Source organism: Molossus molossus, unplaced genomic scaffold, assembly GCF_014108415.1.
Source record: "Molossus molossus isolate mMolMol1 unplaced genomic scaffold, mMolMol1.p scaffold_m16_p_12, whole genome shotgun sequence".
NCBI lineage: Eukaryota > Metazoa > Chordata > Mammalia > Chiroptera > Molossidae > Molossus > Molossus molossus.
The window spans coordinates 70176928-70199576 of record NW_023425347.1 but is presented as its reverse complement, the minus strand read 5'-3'; the positions used below and the strand labels follow the sequence as shown (position 1 = coordinate 70199576).

Below are 22649 nucleotides of genomic sequence, written 5' to 3'. Positions count from 1 at the left end.
GACTTCAAAATTGCAAAGAAGTGATTGAGGATCTGTACTAACTTCAACTTGGAAGAACTTGAGCAAGACCTTGCTATTGTCAATTTTAAATAAGAAACAAATACACGCAGATCCCTCGAATTTTACCTCTTGAGCTTTTGCCAAAGAATAACACCTTTAAAGCTACCAGGTAAATCCAAAGAGGTAAAAGTTGATTCTTACCAGAAACGTAGAATCCATTTCTGCTGTCATCAGTACTATGCCCTTTTCTTCCTTAAGTTCAGGGTAGTGATATAAAATCAGCTGGCTGGCTGCAGCTTCCCCTCGGGTCTGTGAGGAGGAACACTTATCAAGGCTCAATAAGGTACCACCACAACAAAACTGCAATTTCAAAGCAATAGAGAGTCGGGAGGAAATTCTGGCTCTTACAGCCCCTTGGGTGTCTAGTGAGTCGGAGGACTGGTATGTGGGGGGTGGGCAGGCCTGCCAAGGTGCAGTGCAAGTGACAGTTTGCACAGTGTTATTTGTGTCTTCAATTGAAAAAGGTTTGGCTCTTTTCCCAGAAAATGTTTACAGTAGGCAGTGAATCCTTCATCATGGCCATATATTTAAAAACAAAACGGCACAAGCAGCTACCAAATCAAGTTCTAAAGAAAGCAATATGCCTGTGTAATTGCCACTTTTATGGACTAGTGCATTTCACAGCTGAAATCTACTCCCCTTGGCTGGCTCTGAAGACTGAGCTCTTTTAAGCTGTAGCAAACAGCTGGAGAGTTTGCACATGGGCCAGATTTGTAATGTGCAGTTTTAAAATACAATCTGGGTGGGAGGTAGGGGGAAAAGAAGAATGAGAACATAATTTCATGAAGAATGGACAGGGCAGTGGTTAGCAGACTTCAATCCGGACTAGGAAGAGAGGCTGGGTTCAAAGCTAAAGACCTCATGTAGTGTTGGAGGACTACACATTCAAAAAAAAGATCTCTGGGTTTCATCTCTAAACTTTCAGCAAGAGTCCTTTTAATTATCAATATCTAAGTATTGCTAGGGTACTTTTAATAGTTCAGCCTTTCAGTTCTCCTGAACATACTTCTATATTGATCATTTTTATCATAATTCTGTTCAAGGATCTTTTTCTTAAATGAGCCTCATGAAGGCAGGGACTTTGGCTCATAGTTATCTAGGTCCTAGAATAGTTTTCAACACAATAGGCTAATGGTTAAGTTCATAGACTTTGGAGTCAATAACATGGAGTCAATCTAATCCAGCTCTACCACTTAGCGGTGTGAACTAACTTCTCCAAGCCTACTTTTTCTCTATAAATAGAAATAATAATAGTGACTATCTCATGGGATATTTGTGAGGACTAAATGACAATATATAGACAAATCTGGTACATAGTAAGTATATAAAATGTTGGTTATCATAGTTTGTGCCCAATAAATGATTTTTAGAAGAATTATAAAATAACAAAGTGAAAGCTGCCCTCTCATTCTATTTTGTACTCCCTTTACCCCAACTTCAAAATCCTTATAATACATGGCTTTTTTGGTGTGTGTGTGCCAGATTTGGCCTCCAAATATAGAATATCAAACCTAGTTATGACCTGATATAAAATACTGACTTTTATTTTAAAAGCTTCAAATGCTTTGAATCAAACTTAATCTAATATTTGGGAATAAAACAAAGGAAAAGGAAAGAGGAAAGCAAACAAAAAAACATCTATGAAATGGAAACTATGTGGCTAGCACCTTGGAAAGTGCTGACTTGATTAATAAAATGCATGTAAGACATGAATCCTATCTTAAGGTTAAAAAGACAACCACTATAACTCACCCATGTTTGTTAAGTGAGGCACATGTAGTAAATGTTTCAGAGATCTGGGGAAGAGACCGGAGAGAGTCCAAGTAGTCATGTCGCAGGGTTTTTTTTGTTTTTTTTTTTTCAATTTCTAGGTATTGAATAGGGCCTAGAAAGCTAGCCCATCATACCAAGTATGACAATTCATCAATGCCAAAGCAAATACTCCTGAGGGTGAGTAGATATTGTGTCCTCAAGCCTCAGCAAGGGCTCATGGTCCCACAAAGGGGTAGGCCTCTTTCCTCTAGCATAAGCCACCTACCTGAATATTTATAAGTGCAGTGAAGTGGAGTTCAGTGCCTGACCATTGTCCTACAAAGAACTCATAGCCTTCTCTTCTTGGTAGTGCACACAGAAACTGTGGGAAACAAATATACAAGGAGGTAGATGAATTAATAAAATAATTCCCTCTATGTTCAACCACTTGTATCATTCACTCCATTTCTTCAATGTTGGATTTAAAACATTTTTTAAAATGAAATTCATACAAAAATAATGTAACAAACATACATCCTCTTGCCAACCCACCTAAGAAAGAGAGCATTAGACATCCAACTGAAACTCTCTCTGTGTAACCCATTCCAATCCTGCATTTCAGGTTTATACACTTTATACACTTTTATTTTTTTTTAATCCTCACCCAAGGATATGTATATTTTTCTATTTATCTTCAGATAAAGTGGGAGGGAGGGAGAGAGAAACATCGACTTGAAAGGATATATCGACTGGTTGACTGGTTGCCTCCCACATGACCCCAACCAGGGCCAGGGACAAACCACAACCAAGGTACGTGCTCTTGACTGGAATCGAACCCGTGACTCACTGGTCCACCGGCTGACACTCTAACCACTGAGCCAAACCAGCCAGGGCAGGCTTATATACTTTTAATGTGTATGTACATATCCATAAACAAGTAACAATACTGTTTGCATGTTTTGAAATATAAATCTTATCAAACTATATGCATACTTTTGCAACTTGCTTTTTTCACTTTACATTATACTTCTGAGATTTATCCATGTTGATAACTATAACTCTAATTTATTCATTTTCACTGTTTTGTGAAACTCTATAGAAATTTAACACAATTTATCTATTCTTCCATTGATAAACATTTGGGTCTTTTTCAATTTCTAAACTTCCTAATTCTGCTGAATTACCTTTTTGTTCCATTTACTGTAATACTTCATACTTTACCATTTGAGGCTGATACTGTAGCTCTGAACACCAAGAAATAATTAGTTTTATACTTGAAATGTTTAGAATTGGGGATGAGTGGTAGAGGAGAGAATGATAGCAAAACAAAGTATAATCAATCCAACATGCATCAATCATGAATTGTCTCCTTATTGCCAACCACTCAGGCTGTTTTATTATTAGATGAGATAACCTCAGTGCCTAATAGGTGGCCCCTTAAGAAAAAAATTTTGGAGCTTTATTGAGGTATATTTAAAGTATAATAAGTTATACATATTGAAAGTACACAATTAGATGAGTTTCAATATATGTATACTATGAAATCATTACCACAATCAACATAATGAACACCTTCTCCAAAAAGTCTTTTGTAATTCATACCTTCTCCCCAACTGTCCCTAAGCAACCAGTGATTTGGTTTCTGTCACTACCAATCAGTCTGCGTTTTATAGAATTTTGTATAAATGGAACTGCAGAACCTATAATTATTTTTGGTTTGGCTTCTTTCATTCAGCATAATTATTTTGTGATCTATCCATGTTGTTACATATATCAATAGTTCATTCCTTCTAATTCCTGAATATCATTTGATTGTATACATGTACACACATACCACAATTCTTTTATTCATTCACCTGTGATAGACTTGGATATTTTTCAGTATTTTGTTATAAGCTACTATGAACATTCGTGTACAAGTCATTGTACGTACTTGTGCTTTCAGTTCTCTTGGGGAAATATCTAGAAGTAGAATGGCTGGGTAGTATGGCAGGTATATGCTTAACTTTTAAAGAAATGGCCTCACTGTTTTCAAAGTGGTTGTACCATTTTACATTCTTATCAGTAATACATGAGAGTTCTAGTTGCTCCATATCCTCAGCAACACTTGGTATGGTCAGTCTTTTTAATTTTAGTCATACTAGTGGTATCTTACTGTGGTTTTAATTTGTAGCCCCATTATGACTAATGTCAAGCACCTTTTTAGGTGTTTACCAGCTACTCCAATGAAGTGACCTTTTTTTTGTTCCTAAGTTTTTTTTTCTTTATTGATTTCAGAGAGGGAGGGAGAGGGAGAGAGAGATGGAAAAACTGACGAGAGAACATCGACTGGCTGCCTCCTACATGCCCCGCACTGGAGATCAGACCCATAACCTGGGCATCTGCCCTGACCAGGAATCAAACTGGCGACCTCCCGGTACCTGGGCTGACGCTCAACCACTGAGCCATACTGGCCAGGCTGACAACTTGTCAATTGGATTGCCTGTCCTCTTATTATTAAGTTATAAGAGTTTTTAATATATATAAATATATATATTTTTTTAAATATGTTTTTATTGATTTTCTTAGAGAGAGGAAGGGAGAGATAGAAACATCGATGTGTGAAACATGGATCGGCTGTCTCCTGCACGCCTCCTAATGGGAATGGAGCCAGCAACCTAGGCATGTGCCCTGACCAGGAATTGAACCAGGACCTCTCAGTCCATGGGACAATGCTCAATCCACTGAGCCACACCAGCCAGGCAAGTTTTTAATATATTTTAGATATAAGTCATTTGTTAATATATGTCTTGCAAATATTTTCTCCCAGTCTGTGGCTAATCTTTTCATTTTCGTAACAATGTCTTTTGAGAAGTAGAAAATTTTAATTATTTTATTGTGGTAAAATATACATTACATATAAGTTACCATTTTAACTATTTTTAAGTGTACTATTCAGTGGCATTAAGTACATTCACAATGTTGTGCAACCATTACCACCATTCATCTCCAAAACTTTCTTCATCTTCCCAAGCTGAAACTCCATATTCATTAAAGAGTAATTCTCTATCCCCTTTCCCCCCAGGCCCTGGCAACCACCATTCTACTTTCTGTCTATAAATCTGACTACACTAAGTACCTCATACATATGTGGAATCATACAGTATTTGTCATTTTGTGACTGGCTTATTTTATTTAGCATAATGTCTTCAAGGTTCATCCATGTTGTAGCATGTGTCAGAATTTCCCTTTTTTTTTTTTATCCTCACCCGAGGACATTTTTCCATTTTTTGTACAGATAGAGTGGGAGGGAGAGAGAGGAAGGGAGAGAGAGAGAGAAACATCGACGTGAAGGGACACATCGAGTGGCTGCCACCCACATGACCAACCAGGGCCGGGGACAAACTGCAACCGAAGTACGTGCCCTTAGCGGGAACTGAACCCGGTTCTCTCCGGACCGCAGGCCGACGCTCTAACCGCTGAGCCAAACCGGCCAGGGCAGAATTTCCTTTTATAAGCTATTTATATACATACATGTGCACACATACATACACATACACACTACATTTTATATATTCATTCACCCATCACTGGACACTTGGGTTGCTTCCACCTTTTGGCTATTGCCACTAATGCTGCTATGAACATGGGTATAAAACAGAAATTTTTAATTCTGATAAAATGTAATTTATTTATATTTTTTCTTTCTTTTTTTTTTAATTGTTGTTTTTTTTATCCTCACCCAAGGACATTTTTGCATTTATCTTCAGACAGAGCAGGAGGGAGAACGGGAGGAAGAGAGAGAGAAGGAAACATCGATGTGAGAGAGACACATCGACTGGATGCCACCCACAAACCCCAACCAGGGCCAGGGACAAACTGCAACCGAGGTACGTGCCCTTAGCAGGAACCAAACCCGGGTTCCTCTGGTCCGTGGGCTGACGCTCTAACCGCTGAGCCAAACTGGCCAGGGCTAATATTTTTTCTTTTAATAGTTTGCTTTTTGTAATGTACTTAAAAAAATCTTTGCTAAATCCAAGATCACTAAGATTCTATGATCTATTCTGAGTTGTTAGACATGGTGTAAGATAAGAGCAAGATTATCCTTTTGCCCATTTAATCACCTTGGCCCCTTTGCTGAAAAACAACTGACTGCACATATGTTGGTCTATTTCTGGATTCTCTACTCTGTTCCATTGAACTATATGTCTATTTTTATGCCAATACCATATGGCCTTCATTACTATAGCTTATAATCTTAAAATGAGATAATGTAAGTCCTCTAATGTTGTTCTTTTTCAAAATTGTTTTGTTATTCTAAGTTCTTTGGATATCTAAATAAGTTTTTAAAATCAGCTTGACAACTTCTTAAAAAAAAAACAAACCTATTGGGATTTTTATTGGGATTATAGTCTAGAAACCAATTTAAGGAGAAATGACAACAATATGGAGCCACACAGTCCATGAACATGGTATATCTCTCCATTTAGGTAGAGGTTTTTTATTTTCTCTTGACAATGTTTGGAAAATTTTTTTGAGAATCCTAAAAATTATTACCAAGTCACCTGGCCCACCTCATCTATTCCCTTCCCTTAGGTCTTCTGGTAGTTCATTACTACAGCAACAATCTCATAACTTCTTTTAGGTACATATAATCAGGATAAGATGGCCAAAACTGAAAAGAAAACTGCTAATAAAACTGACACTTAAAGGAAGTTGAAAATATTATGGCTAAGGTGCTGCATCCAACATTTACTTATACTGTTGAGTGAGATCCACATCATAAATGGCTGAGATGTATCTAAAAAGCCAGAGACTTACTGGGCCAAATGCACAAGATTTCATAAAGCTAAACATTTCACTTAGTACAATCAATACATAAGCATCTTTGTTAAATAAACAGAACTATAGTGTGAGACAGCATGGAGCACGAAGAGATAGGTTAGAAAACATTCTTGTTTGGCAGCATTGATAAGCAGTCCAGAAACTTACTGTTGGACAGGACTGAGCCCGGTTCCAGATCAAATCAAACTTCTTTTCCTGTAGGTTAAAAAAGGAATAATATTCACAAACTAAAAACCATAAAAGCCTGCAATCACACTTAAATTTCACCAAGACTGAACTCTAGAACTGAAACACGACTAAAACAATCTAAGTTTCATCATTTACAAATGCCTCTTATGACAGAGAAACACCAGATGTATTCTTTGCTGTTCAGTGTCAGAATCTACTGTGAACAGTGCATACTCCAAATGCTCCAAACTCTCCAGGGGACTCTGCCAAGTGTCTGAGACATCACTAAGGTCACTAAGTCTGTTGCAGAGGCGGCTAAACAAGCCTGTTTTAAAAAATGAGCCAGGTCCAGGAGGTGCGGCTCAGTGGTTGAGCATTGACCCCATGCACCAAGAGGTTGCTGGTCCGATTCCTGGTCAGGGCACATGCCCAGGTTGTGGGCCCAATCCCTGGTGTGGGCATGCAGGAGGCAGCCAATCAATGTTCTCTCTCATCAATGTTTCTATCTCTCTCTCCCTCTCACTTCCTCTCTCTCTAAAATCAATAAAAGAAAAAAAAATTTTTTAAAAAGAGCCAGTATTAGAGATCTAAAAGATCATATAAGTGCAGATCCCTTGGCTGTTGAACTTATAAAGGGTAACTTATAAAGGGTATATAAGAGGCAGAAAAAAAAAACAGAAATACTCTCACAACCAAAAGGCCTGGCTTTATTTTTGTCTATATGTTTTTCTCTTTAATCTTACAATTACACATGTAAGCTTGGTATATATTTATGTGCTTGATATAAACTTACCCTAGGCTACTTCTCTTTCAGGGAAGAACAATAAAGAACCAGCTGATAACCCAGTACATCAAATGCTGATCTCAATGGTCAAGCAGTGGCTGGTGACTATATCCATGACAGCAATTTCAAGGAGGAAAAACGAACAAACAAAAAACAAGACCCCACAAGAAAAGGCCACTTTATAAGGGGAAATACCAGAAAAAGATTAGGAGGAGGCTCCAAGTCAGCTTATGTATAGGTCACTTATAGACAAGAAGGGAAGAAACCTATGCTAGAGGCCCTGTGTTGAATTCCAATACCTTAGAAAACACCAAAAAGAAATAAAAGACTTGGAAATTGCTCAGCAACATGAACTTACACCATGCTCCCTTGTCAGAGACTTGACTCAAAGAGACATTTCTAAACCAGAAAGAGGGAAAACAAGAGCCATAAATATACCATATGCAGCTTCCAATCTTTGGTACTCAGGGCATAATAAAAACCCTCAGAGCTATAAATGTAAGTTCTCAAGAGGCAATAAACATAGGAAAAGTAAAGGCAACTGCCTGCTAAGGTTAGAGACCTGACCTTCATGCTATAACACACTCATTTTCCCCTCCAAACTACTTACAGGAATAACTGCGTACACTGTATCTTTTGCTGCAAAATACTGCTGCCAAATCTGTACAAAAAAGAGAGTACGTCTGTGACATGTAGGCAATCTTTTCAATCTGCACCAAGAAATGATGACAGCCTTCATTACTCACAGTAACATGCGATTTGATAACAGAGAGGAAAACACAACGAAATGCTTTTATTACTAGTACATGATTACAAAAAGATTTAATACCATCTACTCTTCTAGATGATTAAACTGTAACTCTTAATAACAAATTCCTGTCAGAGAAATGGATTCTATGACCCTGTTAGTCATTCCTCTCAAGACGTGCCTTGTGTGTAATAGACAAGATCTTTTTTTCATATCTTCTTTCTTCCTTCCCCAAACCTAAATTCCCTAGCCAACTGTGGGCCTTCTCAGAGAGCAGGACATCAGTCACTCAGAACCCAGGGTCTGGAGTCAGGCAGACCTGAATACAAATCCCACTCCAATCATTTGCTATCTATGCAACTTTGGGCAAATTACTGAAAAATAAGTAAATAATATCTATATAAACATCAATAAAGTAGCAACCTCACAGGAATGTTGTGAAGATGAGTTAAAATAATGTAGGCTTGTGCTTAGCACAAGAGAATTACAATGCAAACCAGAGCCAAGGTGCTCTAAGGCCAGCAAAGAGGCTCTTAACCCAAGTTAGGGATTGAGTATCAGAGGAGGGGACACTTGAGGTGTATCTTGAAAAATGACCAGGAATTAGTCGGGTAAACAGGGAGTCTATGAAGACAAACAGGTAGGGTACAAGATAAAAGACATATTCTAAGCAGAGAATAACAATATTAGCAAAGGCACAGAAGCAGGGGAAGATATCATAGTCAAGCTGGTGTGGAAGAATGGGTCACCCTTCTTTAAAGCTGCTCTGCTTTGTTAACATTCCCATTAAAATGGGGAGCCCAACTGAAGACACTAATCAAAGTGTGATCTAGCCAACACAGAGCACAGATGGACTGTTATTTCCCAGGACTTGGGCAAATCACTCTACCAATGCAGCCTAAGGTTGTTTTGCTTTTATTTTTCATGTCAGAACCATGTCTTCTCATTTTAAGAATAGCATATCATGCTTATTTTTACTTATATTAGTAGATAGTTTATGAATCAACACTAAAATACATGAAATTGATAGATGTTCCCAACATAGTTGACCTTGGTTACTCAAAATAATTTTAATAAACACAAATTTGTATATAAAATTATAGGTCTAAATGATACTTGTCATATGATCAGGCCTCCTGGGCCTGGCTTCTCTCTCCCCTAAAGGACATGCTTGGTGTCCACTTTCCCTTGGTACTTCTTCCCAAAGGCAGTCTGAGGTCTCCATTAACAAAGGTTAAAACCCTATGCTGTCCTTAGTTTTGTGTCCGTCCTTCCACCAGGCTAAAGCTCCTTGAGAGTAGGGGATTCTCTCATTTATTTCTATGTCTGGCTCAGAGCCTGACATGTTATAGGCATTCAGTAAGTGCTTGCTGAAATGAGTGAAACAGCACCCAAAGGAAAACCATGGAAATTGGCACAACTTCCCATAAGGGAATATGATGTAGAATCAAACAGACATGGGTTTGAGTCCTAGCTCCACCACTTACTAAGTTACTTAATCTCCTTAAGTTACAGTTTCTTCAGTGATGAACTGGGAATAATAGCACCTACTTTACAAAGTGGTTATGAGACTTTAATGAAATAGTGTATATGAAGCACTAAGTACAGTATCTGACACAAAATATACTGCTTTTATTATTTTGATTCTCTCAATATACCTATAATACAATTCATGAAACTTTAAGGAATGCCAATGAATAGCATATAATCTAATTAGAGAAAAGAAACATAGACATGAACATTTAAATAGCAACGAAATGACCAAATAGGCAGGAGAGATCAAGAGTACTTTGAAGGAGATGTCCGGAAACTTCCTGCAGAAAATCCTATAATAATGGAGGACCTGAATGCCAAGCAAAGGAATATGGGAAGTCATTGAACATTTGTGAGCAGGTCACTCACATAATATTTTTATTCATTTATTTAGAAACACAAATATAAAATACCACATGATCTCACTTATTTGTGGAATATAATGAACATAACAGTCTGAGGAACAGGGTAGACCCAGAGACATGGAAGTAGGGTACAGACTGACAACCCTCAGAAGGGGGGTGGGGGGGAGATAAACCACAGAACTTATGTGTGTACACATAACCAATAGACATGGACAACAAAGCTGGGGATGGGGCGGGGAGGGATGGCAGGAGGGTGTTAATGGGGGAAAAAGGAGAAACATCTGTAACAAAATTAAATAAAAAAAATTTAAAAATAAAAACACAAATATAGCACTTACTCTGTGTCAGGAACTGTTTTAAGTGTTTTACAAATATTAACTTGTTTAAATCCCCAACTAACTCTATGAGGTAAGTACTATTATTATCTTCACTTCACACACAGGAAAACTAAGGTTCCAAGGGGTTAACTAACATATCAAGTCATTCAGCTAGTAAGTGGGCAGAGCTAGGACTTAAAATAGGCAGCTTGATTCTAGAGTCTGTGTTCTTAACCAATACATTATGCTTCTACATAATGAAAGCAGAACTTTAAAAGGATTCAACTGGTGAAGCTATGATAGGAGCAGTGGTAGAAATAAGAGCAAGGAAACCTCTTTAGAAAGGTAGTATAGTAATCCAAGTATAGAGTAGTGACAATTTTAAATAAGATGTGGACAATAGGAATGAAAACGAAAGGGGAGATGTGAGTTGATTATATAGGAGTGAGACAAGTTTTCTTATACCACTATTTTTCATGTATTCATCACTTTTGCTATCTATGGCCACTTTTCATTTTGGCTTGAAAGAGGTGTCAGGAAATGTATGCCCCTTTCTACTTTCAGATTTGGTTTACAGAGCATACATTTTCATAAAGTACATCAACCCATTTTCATTCATTACCTGCTTTATTTCTTCTGCAGTTTTGTCTTTCACCATCTCAATGTTAAAGATTGAACTGAGAGTCTGAAAGAGAAAATAAAAGGCAACTGACACGCACAATTCAAAAAATAAAACAGCCCTGGCCGGTTTGGCTCAGCGGTTAGAGTGTCGGCCTGCGGTCCTGAGAGACCCAGGTTCGGTTCCCGCTAAGGGCATGTACCTCAGTTGCAGTTTGTCCCCGGCCCTGGTCGGTTGTGCGGGTGGCAGCCACTCGATGTGTCCCTTTCACATCGATCTTTCTCTCTCTCTCTCTCTCTCTCTCTCTGTTCCTCTCTCTCCCTTCCACTCTACCTGAACAAAAAATGGAAAAATGTCCTCCGGTGAGGATAAAAACAACAACAACAACAAAAAAAAAAACAGCTTGCCCGGCCGGTGTGGCTCAGTGGACTGAACATCATCCCATAGACTGAGAGGTCCCAGTTTGATTCCCAGTCAGGGCACATGCCCAGGTTTCGGGCTCGATCCCCAGTGGGGGTCGTGCAGGAGGTAGCTGATTGATGTTTCTCCCTCACATTGATGTTTCTATTTCTCTCTCCTTTCCCTTCTCTAAAAAAAACAATAAAAACATATTAAAATAAAAATAAAACAGCTTAACTTTATCTAAGCCTAGTGCAGAGCAACATGTCAGGACAGTGCATCAGATCTCCAATAAGTAGGGAACAAGTATAAAAACGCCCATATGATCAGAGAAGTGATCCCCCAAAGCCCAGGCAGGTTTTTGCATTTCTATTTCTGAGGAGTATCTATAGGTACTTCCTAAATTCTTCACCCTCAAAATAAGCCCTGCAGCACTTTGTAACTGGTAAGAGGAGAAAATTTGGTTCTCTTCAGTTTAGCTGCTATTCAGCCAGGAGTGGCTCCTTATTTGCAAATTAAATGAGAATAAACATGTTTTTATTTGATTTTTTATTTTTTTTTATTTTTATTTTTTTTATAAATTTGTGTATTTTATTTTATTTTATTTATTTATTTTTTATCCTCACCCGAGGACACTTTTTCATTCTTTGTTCAGATAGAGCAGGAGGGAGAGAGAGAGAGAAACATCGATGTGAAAGGGACACATCGAGTGGCTGCCACCCGCACGACCAACCAGGGCCGGGGACAAACTGCAACCGAGGTACATGCCCTTAGCGGGAACCGAACCCGGGTCTCTCCGGACCGCAGGCCGACGCTCTAACCGCTGAGCCAAACCGGCCAGGGCTTTATTTGATTTTTAGAAACAAATTCCTATAGAAAAAAAGGGTATCACTATATTTCCTCTAGCATCCCCAAGACCCACACTATGTTAGGGGTCACATCAAGGACACAAAAATTCATAAAAATATTCCTCATTTCCAAGTTGGTAGATCACAAAATCACTGAACCACAGTAACTGTGTTCAAATTTGTAGTCTCTTGTTATAGATGTTTCATGTGGCTTCAAACTTGGACATTCGGTTAGAAACCTACCTTGTCCTGCCCTGGCTGGTTTGGCTCAGTGGTTAGAGGGTCGGTCTGCAGATCCAAGAGTCGCGGGTTGGATTCCAGCCAAGGGCAGGTACCTTGGTTGCAGTTCAATCCCGACCCTGGTTGTAGTAGTGCAGGAGGCTACCAGTCGATGTGTCTCTCTCACATTGATGTTTCTTTCTGTCTCTTTCTCCCTCCCTCCCTTTACTCTATTTAAAGATAAATGGAAAAAAATATCCTCAGGTGAGAATTAAAAAAAAAAAGAAACCTACCTTGTCTTTAGTGAATCCTCTGCTCATAGGCTGTTTCCCCAAAGTGTCTGCCTGAAATATATGATAGACAGGATATTAATCTATACTTTACTCAGAAGAAAAACACCAAGCTAATTGAAGTGCCCAATATCTTATTTAGTAATTTTGTACCTAAGAACTCACTTCTCTCCATTCCATATAGTAACTGTACATACTATTCTCAGAGTTGTTTGTGAGACAACTTTTCTTTGACTAAGCTTCTGAGATACAAAGATGAAAAAGGATTCCTTTGTTAATGACCAGCATCTACTAGTAATGAGAGTGCATTCTATGCCTGCCTCTATGGACATAAGAGACCCCTTCCCAGAATGAGAGCGGCTTGGGTTCTGTGCTCTACCCTCTGATCTGCTCCACAGGGAGCCACAGAGGAGGTGAGAAATGGAAAGAAGTATTTTCCAAGGCTGCTTATCTGTGATATCACTTCTAATGGCAGACATCCACAGCAGACCATAGAGATTTTTAAGTACTGGGTCTTAATATGTCTTCCATTAAATTAGACTTCCCCTCAAAAAAGGTCAAGAACAACTGAAGGTGATTATTTTCTCTCTTAATCCACTACCTCTGATAAAGGCCACAGTCAGGAAATCCTATTTTGAATCATTTCTGATAGTGGGCATGGACTGTTCTGAGTCTTCCACTCAATTTCTCAGTTCAAGACAATGCCTTTCAGAGGGAAGGAGTACACGCTACACCTATGATTCTGAAGCTGAAAAACACTTTCTGCATAAAACTCTGCCTTTTGTTACTCTGTGCTTTAATAAATCCAAACCTTTCATAATATTCCCATAGAACTCGTACTCACAAATTAGACAAAAGCCTCATGTAGGAAAACCTATTGGATATACCCCTATACACTGACAGCATCCTAATGAGTCTTTCCTTCATATGTAATCTATCCAAAAAAGAGAGAATTGATTCCATTTTCTTACCACTCACCTTTAGGTATATTGTGATAACAAAACAAACAAAACCCCCCATTTGCACAACTGCCTTCACCTTTTAATCACTAAGCCTGGTGTATTCTTTTTCCACAATGTCCCTCCAGGTCATTCCTCATTTCCATTTTCAGTTACAGAAATAAAAAATGTAAGCTTATTGCATTTTATCTAAATGGAAGACACCACTGATCTTAAGAAGCACCATTATTTTTATATCAGAAAATGCCAATTAAACAATAACAGAATACTTACATTTCATTATCAAATTTAAGACAAATTTGAAGTTAAAATGTGAACTTGAGAACCAGTGAAATAAGGTAATTAAAATTATAACTGAAACTATGTGCCCAAGTCTCAAGAGCACTTAATAAGAAATTTAAATCAGTACATTACTACTCCCTTGTGGATGCTTTTAAAATTTGTGGTCACAACTTTTTTATCACAATAATTGACTGGATGGTGACAACTGCATTTATGGGAGGGGCAGGGATGCTAAATGAGCTGCAATTTCACAGATGAGTTCTACATAATGAACTTTCCCTTATCCTGCACAACTTCTCAATGTCTAGCCAGACATCCTTGTAAGTGAAAAACCTTTTTATAATTACATGGGCCTGGAGTATAACTGTTTTGCTCACCCCCCTCTCCCTCCTTCCCTCCCTGTTGTTTCTCTATTTTTTAAAACATGGCTTTAATAAACACTGAAATTTTCAGAAATGCAACTATGTAACTTGAAAGAACACTGTATTGTGGAATCTCATGAGGGTCATTGCCTACAATACTGCTCATGATTTGGGGTTTTTATAATTACCAACACAACACCCTGGTACTAGTCAGCTTTTGCTGCTTATGTATTCATGGTGATTTCACACAGTCATGGTGAAAGCATCTGATGACTACATTAGGTCTCACAGAATAGTTGTGCCCAAGAACTCACATACTAAAATATGTATTTTATTTAAAGATATTTTCTTTTATATTACAGTTAGGGCGTTATATTGATCCCCACCCCCCCAAAATTATGTGTGCAGGTGGGTTATATTGCCTACATTTTATTTCAGGGTAGAAAAGGGAGAATTTACAAAAAATTATTGCAAAAGGGGATGTTGGGTCTCATGTGATAGGCAACAATGACTCAAAGTAAAAAAGAGGCTTTGGAAGTGGAGCCATTAGCCATTAATTAGCCTTTCTCTGTGTAGCTAGATAAGAAAGATAGGAAGTAAATATTTACCTTAAGCATTGCCATAATAGAAATGAAATCTTTACTTATTCTGTATCTTATCATAAAGATGAATTTCTAAGTCTGTCTACAAAAAAGGGCAGAGATTTCCCATATAATATTGAAAGTTTATAACACAGTAAAGAACTATTATTGGCACTATAAGTTTATTATAGGAAATTACATTTGTTAAAATATTTGTAATAGAGTTGTTTGTTCACATAAAGTTGTAAACTATGTTTGTCATAGGTGGTTGAATTTGCTCCCCAACCTTATAACTATCGACCCATTGACAATTGCACTAATTCTAACTAACCACTTCTTAAAAGACTGAGTGGATTCTCTTAAAACTTAGAATACCCAAAGCAAAAAAAAAAAAGTTATTCTCCAAGTAAAAGAAATATCTCTCACTTTAAAACACAATGTAGAATTCCAACGTCCCACTGTAACTACCTTATGTCAGATGCACACAGCCCACACCTAGACTACTGTACATTCTCCCTCGTTTTGGTCTCTGCCACTCCAACTAGTTCTGTGCATTACCCTAGATAAGTATTTTTCAAATCATAGGTTAAAATCAATTTAGTGGCCAAAGTTTTAAAAAGATAAAATCAATAATAAGAGTACACTGCAAAGTAACGAAAGCACTGTTTTGTAAAAATGTTGTTTCAGTTACAATCATATACTTATTTGTGTGCTGAATTATAATGTAAAATATATTTCTTACTGTGGGTCATGGTCAAAAAGTTTGAAAAGCAATGCATTAGTTTTTCCTATACATAGCTTTCCACGTGCTTCCCTCCAGCTTTGATGCTTATTTAGGAATAACAATAGCTATTAAGCACTTTTTTGCTCTCCGATCTCTAATAGCCCACTACCAGTGTGCTTTGCTTGGATCATTCAAGTGCACCCCTGGGAGCAGTGACTACCCTTTCTATGCCTCTATATCTCCACATGACCACAGTTAATTTGCCAAAAAGAGGATACCATTTATGGATGGAGATGAGCTGAGTAGAGAGAGGCTATGTTCCATTTATCCAGCTGACCCATTGATGAGCCCATTTCCAGGATATGGGCCAGGGCTGAGAGTGTAGAGTACTGGTGAGCCAACAACACAAAAAGGGACAGGTCTTGCCCTGGCTGGTTTGGCTCAGCGGTTAGAGCGTCGGCCTGCGGTCCGGAGAGACCCGGGTTCGGTTCCCGCTAAGGGCACTACCTCGGTTGCAGTTTGTCCCCGGCCCTGGTTGGTCGTGCGGGTGGCAGCCACTCGATGTGTCCCTTCACATCGATGTTTCTCTCTCTCTCTCTTCCTCTCTCTCCCTCTCGCTCTATCTGTACAAAATATGGAAAAATATCCTCAGGTGAGGATAAAAAAAAAAGGGACAGGTCTTACCTTCTGTTCCACACATTTGATAAAGTCACCTTGCCTGGAGTGCCCCACTGGCTGCTTCTGAAACTCACTGCGTTTCTCCAGTCGGGACTCAAAAGCAGCTGGGTCAGACCTGATCAAAGGTAAACCAAGTTAAACCACTAGGGCCATTTTGGATTTGGAAAGAACAAAGCATCATGTTCCATTTCTACAGAGAGGGGAACAGGTATTCAGAGGCTGAAGGATTTGCCTTCAGTTGGTTAGGCCTGAGTACAGGCCTACAAATCACAAAGTGAAAAAAGAAACCTAGTTATTCAACCACTGTTAATCCTCAAGAGGCCCATGTAAGCTTTTTCTCCTGCAGAATATTCCCTAGGTGATGGAGAGCTTGGTCCCTCAGGTACTTACTCTCTGGGTACTTGGAATTCAAATCCCCAAGATGGGAAGGGGACTTTGAAGTCATCTTGCTGGGTCACCTTCTCAGGCAGCAATTCAGTAGCATTCCTACTAGGTGTCAAGCTTTAACTTGAACACATTTAGTTCTTGGACATCTCCTCCCTAGGTTAAACATCTATTTATTCAGATGTAGGTGATTCAAAGGCTTCAGGCAGCCTATTTTGCAGGAGAAAATTTAGCACTTGAGTATTTCCCTGACCTTCTTCTCTCCAAAAATTATGCTCCTGTAGACAGAACATGAGAATTTTTCCTTTATGTCAAAATGGGGCTGGTCCTTCAGGCCTGAAGTCCTGGTTGGTACTGCTGTCCTTGTTAAGAATTCCTCAGGTTGTGTAGCCAAAGATGTGATATTTGGCTCCTTAGCCATGAAACCTATAATGTCACTGGTGATATCTACAAGATCCAAGCACAACTTGCTCACCTCTCTGATAGAATCCTGGCTGGTCAAGGCACTATGAGGGGGGACCCTCTTCCAATAAACTCCTTTCCAGACATGACATTAAACACCATTTCCTTCCCTGCCATGTGCACGAATGCATCTTCTTTCCCTTGGCAGTGGGCCAGCTCCAGGGTGTAGAGTGACTCCAGAGGTCCTGCTCAGTGGGGTGTGACAACTTCCCAGCCAGAACTACAAGTGCCAGAACCAGGGCTGACGCTGCCAGTGTCCACAGCCACACTTGGGCCTCCCATGATGAGTGGACAGACAGTGAAGGGTGGTTTAGGCAGTGCAGTCTGTGCAGACCTGCCTTGGATCTCTTTTATTATTAAAATGTACTGAGCCTGGCCTTGGCAGGTTTTGCTCAGTGGTTAAGAGCATTGGTCTATAGACCAAAGAGTCACAAGTTCGATTCCCAGTCAAAAGCATGTACCTCGGTTGCAGGTTCAATCCTCAGCCCTGGTTGGGGTTGTGCAGAAGTCAACCAATCAATGTTTCTCTCTCTCTCTCCCTCCTACTCTATCTAAAAATCAATGAAAATATCCTCGGGTAAGGATTAAAAATAAAATGTCCTGAGACTAATCTCTATCTTTCACCCTCAGGAATAAGAGATGTCTAATTCCTTTTATATGATTACTTGAAAATCACTATTATGCCACCCTTAAATTTCTCTTCTCTAGGTAAAAACTTGGGGGGGGGGGCAGGGGGCTTTTCATATGTGACTTGTGAATCTTTTCCTCACTGTGCACCTACTCTCTGGACATACTCGTTTGTCCACACTCTGGATGTACAGTTGTCCCTCGCCACTTCACGCTTCGACTTTCGCAGTTCTTTGAAATACTATACTACTATATTTGGGAAAAAAAACACGATAGAGTGAAGCTGCGAAAGTCCAAGCACCAAGTGGCAAGGGACGACTGTATATAAATAGAGAATCCTACTTCCTGGAAATTCACTTGTTGCGGTAGAGCCTGGAACTGATTAACCGCAATAAACAAGGGCTGACTGTAGTAGGCCGGAGCTAGGTCAAATCCTCTAAATTCACCAATGAAGAGTATGATGTAAAAACCTAGATCTGCGCTAGAATGGAGTCAGCAGGGCACACAGCCTTGTCCTGCTGTTGGCTCACATCACACCTGTAGCTGGTACTCTTAAGTGCCCAGGTTTTAGTGAGTATGCCCCAGCATTAACCAATCAGGACTGTAAATCCTTTGAAAATCTCTCATGATATCCTCCGATGTGTTTGGTCCTGGGTCCTAAGGCCAGGCCCTGTTTTGCCTCGTCCCTTAACTTGGCCCAGGACCTACTGACCTTTTTCAAGCCCTGCTTTCATATCTCCCTTTCATCTACCTCAACCTCATGCTCTTTTCCTTCTTGTATTCACACAGCTTTCCTTCCCATCTCCCTGATTTGTCTTACTCAGCTGCTTCTAGGACTTACCCATTCCTCTCTCCTTTTCATTCATTCAGCAAACTTTGTTGTTTCTTGCTTGTTGTTTACCTTGCTGGGCTCTGGGGATACAACAATAATTAGGACAGAGTCCCCATCTCAAGGAACTTACTAATCTAGTGTGAGGGACTGACGTAAATAAGTGAAATGCTATGAGTATATGATGAAAATTTGCAAAAATGTTCCCAAGTGGTTTGAGGTGTCTTCATGCTCCTGTACCTTTGCTCCCCAGTCCCATTCCTGTATTCCTTTGTGCTAGACCAAAGTGCTCAAAGGAAGTTTTGGTAATAAAGCTAGGGAGACAAAGCTCACAGCATAAGGGCCTTATGGGGAACACTAAGGAATATGGACATTATCCAGAAGTCAGTGGAAAGCTTACAGAGCAGTATGTGTAAATGTTGATGGGAATGATCTAGTGGGGAAGGAGAGTAAAACTAGTCATTCATTTATTCATGGGTAAAAATGAAGAGGAGTTGTGAAGTATTCAGAATATGAGTAGACAACTCTCCTGAGATGACTGTGAAAGGGACCCATGAGAAAAGGCTGAAGGTGAATATAGGTCAAGGAAAGGTTTTTAAGATGACAAATACGAGCCCTGGTCAGTTGGCTCAGCAGTTGGAGTGTTGCCTGCGGACCAGAGAGTCCCAGGTTTGGTTCCCGCTAGGGGCACGTACCAAAAAGAAAAAAAAAGATTGAAATTTGCCCTGGCCGGTTTGGCTCAGTGGTTAGAGCGTCGGCCTGCGGTCCAGAGAGACCTGGGTTCGATTCCCGCTAAGGGCACGTACCTCGGTTGCAGTTTGTCCCCGGCCCTGGTTGGTTGTGCGGGTGGCAGCCACTCGATATGTCCCTTTCACGTCGATGTTTCTCTCTCTCCCTCCCACTCTATCTGAACAACAACAACAAAAAGTCCTCAGGTGAGGATAAAAAAAAAAAAGATGACAAATACTTGAGTATATTTGAATGCTGTTGGAAGGAGAGCAAAAATATTCATTCATTTATTCCACCCTTCCTTCAAAAAGAGAAGAAAGGTCACTATAGTAGCAGCGAGATAGACTGGGATAGAAGGGCCCGGAATTGGAGTGGGGAAGGCTAGAGGATGACAGCAAGAGTCCAGGTGAAAATGATGGAGGAGTAAATTAAGGTCATGGAAGTAGAAATGAGACAGAACTCAAAGAAGTTACAGTACTTGGTCTTTGGTTTCCTTTCATAAGACAACTGCCTGCCCACCCTGTCAAATTTTCTCCTAAGTCCCTTTCATTTTCACCTTTGATCTCCTTCAGCTCTTTCCACTCGAACTCTTCGAACCTTTCCATGGCCCCCATACACCCACCTCAACTTCCTCTAAACTTCAAGTCCTTTCATCTGGAAGCTGAGGGGGTAGTGTTAGGAATCCTGGATTTCATGTTAGATGAATCCCAACCAGTCTTCTCGGTCAGATCTCTTACTCCCTGATCCTAGGTTTTCTCATGTTAATGAGAATTCAACTGATGATCCAATTGTGACACTACTAGTCTGGATGCCCTGCTCCCACCTCCAATCTCCTTTTGGACCCTAGCAAGAAGCTCGTGAACACCAGTTCTCGTGAACCTCAGCTGACTCAGTATGTGACCTTGAGCAAGTCAAGTCCCTTCTCTGGAAGGCTCCATTTTCCCAGTTCTGAAAGGGTAGATGCCTTGGAACTGCCTTGCTCATAAGGGCTGTTAAGTCTTTGAGAGAACTACAGCATAACGGCAGACAACGGGGGAAAAGCAGGGCTCTGCGGAGACTCCGCGCTGACACTAGCTGTGCGACATGATCTTCCCTCTCTGGGCCTAGATCCATCACCTGTGAGTGGCGGCAGTGACGGTGCCCACCTCGCAGGGCTGTTGTAAGCACTCAAAGCGTCAGACACACCAGAAACCGGCCGAGCGCCGCCCCTCCCCCCTGCCCTCCGCGGCCCTCGGGGGCCCGCACCTGCGCAGCTGCTGGATCTTGTCGCGGTAGCGGTCGTAGAAAGGGTTGGCCTCGAGCTCGGCCCCGACCCTGCTGCCGTCCGCGCCCCCCGCGGGCTGGCGAGAGGCGCAGCGCACCGGGAACACGCGCAGCTGCGCGGGTGACACGAGCCCCAGGCCCAGGGCGCGGCTGCGCACCGCGCACAGGCCCCGATAGAGGCCAGCCACCTGCAGGACCGCCGGACCCGCGCCACCCGCCGCCGCCACCACCGCGGCAGCCATAGCTGCCCCCACCTCCTCCTCCTCCTCCTCCTCCTCGTCCTCAGGCGCGATGGCCTCGGCCCGCAGCCCGCGCGCCCGCTCCATCGCGCTCCGGGTCCGCCGCGCCGGCGCTCCGGCCTCGAGGTTCCGCGCACCCAAGGTTCCGGGACCCGGGGCAGGGCGAAGGCGGGCGGGCCGGGGAGGAAGGGTCTCAGTGCTCCCGCCGAATCCGCGCGCTTTGCACTTCCTTATGCCACCGCCCGCCTCCTCCCTGGAGCCTGCCGGGATTCACGCCCGCCTCCTCCCTGGAGCCTGCCGGGATTCACGCCCGCCGGCTGTTACCAGCCGCCTCTGCTCTGCAGGTCTCCTTTTGAAAGCCGCTCGGATCAGCGGGTCCTCACCGAGCTTGCTCCCTTTTAAATTCTCTTGGCACTTGCTGTAGTAGTTGTCCTTCAGCATCGGAGGTCCTTACCTGTTTCACACCCTTTGAGGCAGGTTTACTCCTCTTTTTACAAATAAGGAAACAGGCTGAGAGTTATTAAGCGACTTGTCCAAGTTCTACTGAGTCCTGAACTTTTTTCAAGACATCAGAAACCTCCAAAGCCTTGTCTCCCCCTGACAAACTGAACAACTCTCCTCCTGACAAGTCTTTATTTAGGCCATTTTTGATCTCTGGAATGGTTTCTTCTTCCTCTGTTCACCTAATGCCACCCTCCTTTTCACCCCCCGCCCCACCTAACGTGGTGTGAGCTCCTGGGGTCAGGGACAGTGACATCAACACCTCTGTGTCTCTCCTGCTCCCAGCACAGGGCCAGGCCTGGAGTAGGCTGCCTCCGTGGAAGTCTGGGTCTTACCTGATAGAAATCCTTCCTGAATGATGGACCCCTGAGGGGCAGGATCAGAGCCTTCAACTCTGCTCAGTCCAACCTGTATTCATGGAGATTGGCTCTGGGCTGTGGACTGTGCTAGTAGTGTGGTAGACTCAGGTTAGTAAGTCCTTCAGTGCCAGCCTGTACATGCCTCGGGATCATTGTCCTGGCTGATCCCTCTACTTGGATTTGCATGTGGCTGCCTCATCATGTAGGGCTCAGTTCACAAGTCAGCACCTACCTCAAGGGGGCTTTTCCTGATGCAACCCCCTCATCCCTTATATTTTTCTCATTTCCTTATTTTTGTCTCTTCATAGCAATTATGACTGTCTGAAATTCTTAGGTACTTATTTCCTTGTTTACATTAATTCAGGGACCTTACATTCTACAGGGTGAGACACAATAAATATTTCATGTTAGGTGATGTTACATGCTATTTATTCATTAAAAATAAAGCAGACTAAGAGAATAAGAGATAAGGGATACTTGAGCAGAGACCTGACGGAAATGAGGGAATGATCTGTATGGATATCTAGGGGAAAAGCCTTCCATATAGAGGAAATGGCAAGTCCAAAGGCCCCGATGCAGGAGCATGCCTGCCCTGCTTGTGGAACACCAAGGAGGTTACTGTGTGAAGGAAGTACAGGGAAGGGTAGTTAGATTGCTCAGGGCTTTGTAGGCCTTGGTTAAGGACTTTGGTTTTAAATCTGAATGAAATGGAGAGTCATTGTAGGCTTTGAGCAGAGAAGTAAC

The 22649-nt window shown here is 41.3% G+C and overlaps 1 protein-coding gene across 2 annotated transcripts in view; it reads right to left on the bottom strand.

Annotated features, from left to right (window-relative positions):
* ATPAF1 (ATP synthase mitochondrial F1 complex assembly factor 1) overlaps window positions 1-21132 on the bottom strand; it is a 31389-nt gene extending 10257 nt beyond the window's left edge. The window contains exons 1-8 of one of the 2 annotated variants that reach the window (XM_036255399.1): window positions 20789-21132; window positions 16519-16627; window positions 12930-12980; window positions 11174-11236; window positions 8199-8249; window positions 6784-6831; window positions 2099-2194; window positions 202-309 (exon numbers count right to left, since the gene is read on the bottom strand). In XM_036255399.1, coding sequence (XP_036111292.1) covers window positions 202-309; window positions 2099-2194; window positions 6784-6831; window positions 8199-8249; window positions 11174-11236; window positions 12930-12980; window positions 16519-16627; window positions 20789-21132 — 870 coding nt within the window. The remainder of the gene's footprint in view (window positions 1-201; window positions 310-2098; window positions 2195-6783; window positions 6832-8198; window positions 8250-11173; window positions 11237-12929; window positions 12981-16518; window positions 16628-20788) is intronic. The other variant, XM_036255400.1, reaches the window with a different exon arrangement.
* Window positions 21133-22649: the final 1517 nt, after the last annotated feature.